Source organism: Branchiostoma belcheri, unplaced genomic scaffold (genome assembly GCF_001625305.1).
Source record: "Branchiostoma belcheri isolate BF01 breed outbred unplaced genomic scaffold, Haploidv18h27 scaffold478, whole genome shotgun sequence".
Taxonomy (NCBI): domain Eukaryota; kingdom Metazoa; phylum Chordata; class Leptocardii; order Amphioxiformes; family Branchiostomatidae; genus Branchiostoma; species Branchiostoma belcheri.
In genome coordinates this window covers 33,443-39,358 of record NW_017804107.1, presented here as the reverse complement: position 1 = coordinate 39,358, position 5,916 = coordinate 33,443, and the positions used below count along the sequence as shown (strand labels likewise).

The window sequence follows — 5,916 nt, the reverse complement described above, 5'->3', positions numbered from 1 at the left end:
CCCTGCCCACCCCTGGTACAAGAGTATGACACAATGTCTCTAAGTGAGGACCTCCAGTCAGCATATCAATCTGTGATGTGCAGCACGGCAGAGTCTGATGACTACGAAGCTCAACTCGTGCCCAGAGTGAGTGCCCAGAATGGACAAAACTCCGATCTGTTCGTCTTACGGCATCAAAATTCAAGGACGTTTGCTCACGGCAGAAGGACTTTGAAAGTTTAGCGCAGCGTTTCCAGAGAAAAACAGTTAGGACTAGCGCAATGGAGCGAGGATTGCAACTGGAACCAACCGCTGCCAATGTCTATGGTCAGCACAAAGGGGTTAATGTGTACCCAATTGGCTTCGTTATTAACCCATCAGCACCGCACCTAGGTTGTTCACCTGACAGACTGGTTTATGATCCAACAGCTCCTGATGACCAAAAGTGGGGTTTGCTAGAAATCAAATGTCCAGACAAGGACTCTTATCAGGACTGTCAGTATCTAAAGAAACTGTGAATGATGGACAATATCACCTGAAGACTGTACATCAGTTACTACTTTCAAGTACTTGGTCAGCTTGGTATCACTGGTTTCAAATGGTGTGATTTCATGGTGTACTGCAAAGACGATTTCATTGTTAACAGAATAACTTTTGATCAGAATTTCTTCGATGATATGAAAAAAAAACTGGACTTGTTTTACTTTGAGCATCTCTTGCCTTGCTTGGGAAAGTGATGTTTAAGAAGTAGACTGCCATTTTGATATCCCGTTTAATTAACTACTGGATACTTAGAAATTTCATGTTGACCGTGGTCTTACACTATAACTCAAAATACAGAATGAAATGGGCAAATTTGTGTAAATGTAGTACAATTTATTATTTGATCAAAATACTGATGTGAAAGGGCTACAAATTCTTTCACATTGTATAAAATTTCTCACCATCAAATCTTATAGTTATACAGTAGAATCCATACTTGCATTTTAGGACAGATAGTTTTGCAACTAGCATTATCAATACATTTATGTAGCAAGACTTTTTTACACATGTGGATATATATCATACAGTATCTTATTAGCATCATTGTGTAAAACATCTCATCATCAAATATTTTTGTGATCTTAAGTTAAGTAGAATGTACCCGAAGAGAAGAGTCATTCTAGACTGTACTGTAGAATCCATACTTGCATTTTAGGACAGATAGTTTTGCAACTAGCATTATCAATACATTTATGTATCCGTATCTGTATAGCCGGTATAACCGCCTTTCAGTGTAACACACCAGCTTCTGTATCTGTATAGCCGGTATAACCGTCTTTCGGTGTAACACACCAGCTTCTGTATCTGTATAGCCGGTATAACCGCCCTTCGGCATAACACACCAGCTTCGCAGGCACGCGACGCGGCGGTGGCTGGCTACATTACACCGATCGACTTGTTACACCTAACCCTTGAACATCTAACTCTAGACTTTGTTGTGGCAACACAGAACATTGCACGGGTCCACATTCATGTAGAAAGAGCAAGATTTTTTTACACATGTGGATATATATTATACAATATCTTATTATATTATCATCATTGTGTAAAACATCTCATCATCAAATATTTCTGTGATCTTAACAATACAATACATTCTGTGATCTTAACAATACATTCAGAACAATGGTCCTCTGAAGTTGGTCAACAATGCACAAACAGTCCATATTTGGTTAACTGACCCTGCCAGTGTTAAAGGTAACACACTGTCAAAGATGTGAAACTCTTTAATCCGCCTAATAGCTCTTTCTACGTGAATGCGGACCCGTGCAATGTTTTGTGTTGCTTCTACTTCTTCCCTGCTGAACTGAGGTCTTTTGCTGGTCAAGAATGGTGGGATATTCAAAGTATCACCTTTTTTGGACACTAACTTACTTATCGTAAAACCCTTGTCAGCCATGACATCATCATTTTCATCCAATAATTCCACAATACCTGACTGAGAGGTGATGTCCACATCAGAAATACTCCCACTGTACAATTGGCTGACAAAACTCACAGCTCCTGAAGGAGTGATACCTATCAAACCTTTAAATGTGGTGTGACTTTTGTAGTTAGAATACATCTGACTGTTGCAGTACAGTGATGATGGGGTCTGACATCTTAGTTCAGTACAGTCTAGAACGACTCTTGTCTTCGGGTACATAGTTCTGAAACAGTCAGGCATATGTTCATCCACCTGAGCCCTTGATGGCCAGATAGGCAATGCGCCCAATATATGGTACAGGTAGTTGGCCCAGGTGATTATAATTCTCGATACTGTGGAAAGACTGACATTGAACCTAACAGAAAGATCTTTCTCAAACAGACCGCACTTGCAGTAACATAGGAACAAAAGACTGATCAATGCAAGACAAACTTCCATGCTTCATAATATCCCTCATATCAGCAGTTACATCCCTTCCCCTCTGCATTTGTGCCCAGGTAATCATCCTTGTGGCTGTTGGTTCGAGAGCTTTATACATGGAAAAGAAAAGACTGTATGACTGGAAACCTGTGTAAAACCTAAGAGTATCTGGATCAGAACTGAAACGCTGAGCATTAAATGTAAGACACTTAAGCTGATTGTTCTGCAGTTCTAGTTTTTTTATGTGTTCCATGGCTACTGCTAGCTGTTCCTCCAGTGATGGTTTGCTGGGGCCTTGTGCATAGTCGTGGTCTACAGCAGTTCCAGTGTCACACACCTCCATATTGGAGTCACTGAAAATGAAAATTTAATTATGAATAAATCAAGGTATACAAAAGGATAGATCTTGTCAATACTTCAGAGTCTTACTTGTTTTTTCAAACTAAGGTTAATGATCCTTAATAACTGTTTGACTCACAAGCTGAACATAATGTGGTAATTATACATTAGTACATGCACATTATTTTTTCTAGATTACAAAAAAAAAATAGTTTTAATCAATTCATTTGCATCAAATATCTGAAATACATTTATCACAAAAACAATTTACCTCTTCTGAACCTCATCAGACTCTGCCTTCTCCAAATCAGAGCTGCTCCTCATTTTAGGGGGTTTCCTGGCACTCTTGCACTTGTCTGTCCATGAAAAGATACTTGGAACAGACCCTTTCCTCAGCACTCTCTTCCCAACAAGGGTTCTCTTCAGCTCAGCGCCGTCAAAGTGTGCTGAGCACACCTTCGTTGAAATGGTAATCTGTAAGCATGATAAGAGATCCATTAAAAATTGAAGACTTTCACATCAAGTTGTTATATGAACAAATTCGATTGTTTACTCTCCCCACGCACACAGAAATCTTGTTGATATGTGATAGGAAAGTCGTATAACATTTTAATGATTCTTCATGATTCATTTTATTTGTCAAAATATTGAGAGCCGGCTACGTATTACGCTGAATTCAGGAAGCCACTCGATTACGTTCTACGATAAGTTCCGGGTAGCTACAACGCATTACGTAGAAATTGATAGGCGAATTACGCTCTACGCATTATGAGCCAATTACGCTCTACATTGAATTAGAGGCGGTCCGTCTACGCTCTACGTAGAATTAAAACGGCCGATTACGCTCTACAGAAAAGGGCATGCGAGCCCAAATTAAACTATGACAGCAATGCTTCACACAGTAAACACGATTGCGATCTAATAGTTTGTACGGTCACAGAAAATGTTTACCTTAAAATTGTGTCCAACATCACGCCTGATCGCATGGATCCATTGTCTTCTGACGACGGGATCGGACGGAAAGGAGTGGAACGACAGCCTCTTGTCTGTATCGTACCGCGCATCGTTGGTACAGTGAGGTACACAACAGTGATCATGTCGTCCCGCGAAATTCGACATACTAGAAGCCGCCGCCATTTTGAATTGCGCGCCGAGCGTTCTTGCGTCATTGGCCTCGTTTTCATTCCAAGATGGCCGCCACGTGAGAAAGGTGTATACCATGGTGCTAAGTACAATGGTGAGGCAACGCCGGCATTCACGAGATCGAGGCTCGTTTCACGCTCAAGGGACGATGGGTAGACTTCCTGGCGGCAAAGTCAAATTTTTTCCTGTTCTACATCACATGTCTTACTCTTAGCGAGTTTTTGAGTTCTGATTCTTGATTTTTTAGAAATTTTGTACACATCATTACCAAGATATGTAAATATTTATCCTAAACTTATACTTAGGCCATTTCAATGAAATTTCTTGGTACTGGGATAATATTAATTCAGGAAATTATTGGATACTTGTCTTCTGTGAAAACATGATACTTCTAGCTTGTCATCCCCCAATGCCTCCACTGTGCTGAAGTGTCATCTTGTTGTGAAATCATACTTTGATTATTTATAAAAGAACAAAAAAATAAGGCAACACAGACAATTTCATGACAGTTTTTTTGTAATGACAAAAGGAATGCACAAAAATTGGTACAGTACAGGCAATACCTTGGGTTTATGAAAACAATATCTTAAAAATTGTACACAGTGACAATAGTTGACACAAGTTATTCCTATCATAATTATAGTGATTCTAGTCAAAATGCATGTATCTACAACCTTCCAATAAATTAAGGTATGTCTTACCAGAATTGATCCTACCATATACACATGCACTTTAGATATCATAAAATAGAACATTATAATGCCAACAATGCAATCGCTTGACTAGCATCAATTACGTATAGCTTGCTTACAGGTCCAGGTAAAGTTGGGATGAGGAATCCCAAGTCATCCAGAAATAGATATGAAATTATCAGCATCATTATAATGAAGAAATAAATAATAAACAATATATCTTTAAACTACATTGTCATGTTTTAATCCAAGGTATGAATATTCTGGTTTTAAGTTGAATGATGAATGGGACTTAAAGATAGCAATAGAAGGGTGGTCTGGAATCTTAGGCAGGGTTGAACTCCACATTCCTGGTGCAGAACAAACCAGTACTTCAACTAGAAAATAAAGAGAATAATAATCAGATGAAAGTACCATTTGTCTTTCTTTCTGCAGACAATCAGTAATTGAAATACTGTCAACATGCAGACTGCATCACATAACATTGCATGGATAATCCTCTGGTACATGCATTACATTTCTATTCATACACCATGAATGACTTTGTAATTTGTCTTTTTCTAAGTTGATACTCCATCAAGAGTTCCTATTCCACAATAATATTACTGGCTGTGCAGCTCAGAGATGGTCCTAATCCAAACATTCATGAATACACACATTTACTGCAGGTGGGGGAGGGGGGCCTGGCCAATGTATAAATAATACACTAGGTGTATCATTCTTGTGTGCAAATGTTTCTGATTGATAGGCAAGTATCTCTTTGAAATTACAACATATGTTAGAGGTGTAATATTATGTTACTATTTTACTTTATTTGGGAAAAGATCCTTTATTTCTTTGAGAATTTCTCCCTAGGCTTATGGTTGACACCCAAAGCAGTTTTGAGTGTGAACAATGTGGATGAAAAAATTTTAAACATGTTTGAAAGTCAATAATTCTTTATCAAAAACATGTACATTCTCAATATCCTGCAATATGTTGGACTTACATATGTACTTTTGTTTCATTTGACTTTTAAAGAAATCTGTTGTGGTATTGAAATGTATGCCAGTACTTGAAATTCCCATACTGTAAACAATATGGCTGACAAAATGTTGGGAACTTTGAGAGTCTATATTTCTGGATCAAATGAAAGGATCTTTTCTATATCCTGCAATGGTGTAACAGGAGATATGTAGTTATGTTTCATTTGACTTTGAAGAAGATCATTCTATATGTTTAAATTTATGCCAGCACATGATGTTCACACACTGTAAACAATATGGCTGAACAAAATTATTAAGCTAACTTTGACAGTCTATATATCTGGATACAAAAGTCCTGATCTACTTTGATATTCCAGAATATGTGGGGGTGATATAAGTAGTCAAGTTT

General features: G+C 38.2%; 1 protein-coding gene across 1 annotated transcript; it reads right to left on the bottom strand.

The window, feature by feature from the left end:
* Positions 1 to 2,321: 2,321 nt before the first annotated feature.
* Positions 2,322 to 3,900, bottom strand: LOC109479300 (THAP domain-containing protein 1-like). The gene is made up of 3 exons (XM_019781256.1): positions 3,659 to 3,900; positions 2,979 to 3,181; positions 2,322 to 2,721 (listed from the first exon to the last, which is right to left on the bottom strand). The coding sequence occupies exons 1-3, from the start codon at positions 3,842 to 3,844 to the stop codon at positions 2,322 to 2,324; spliced, it is 789 nt and encodes a 262-aa protein (XP_019636815.1). The 5' UTR covers positions 3,845 to 3,900.
* Positions 3,901 to 5,916: the final 2,016 nt, after the last annotated feature.

What these genes read in the sequence shown, in the direction of transcription:
- LOC109479300 (XM_019781256.1), bottom strand. Translation starts at nt 3,844, where the DNA reads ATGGCGGCGGCTTCTAGTATGTCGAATTTCGCGGGACGACATGATCAC. An exon ending in ATGTTGGACACAATTTTAAG is followed by an intron (nt 3,182 to 3,658) that starts GTAAACATTTTC and finishes TCATGCTTACAG; the next exon opens with ATTACCATTTCAACGAAGGT. An exon ending in TCTGATGAGGTTCAGAAGAG is followed by an intron (nt 2,722 to 2,978) that starts GTAAATTGTTTT and finishes TTTCATTTTCAG; the next exon opens with TGACTCCAATATGGAGGTGT.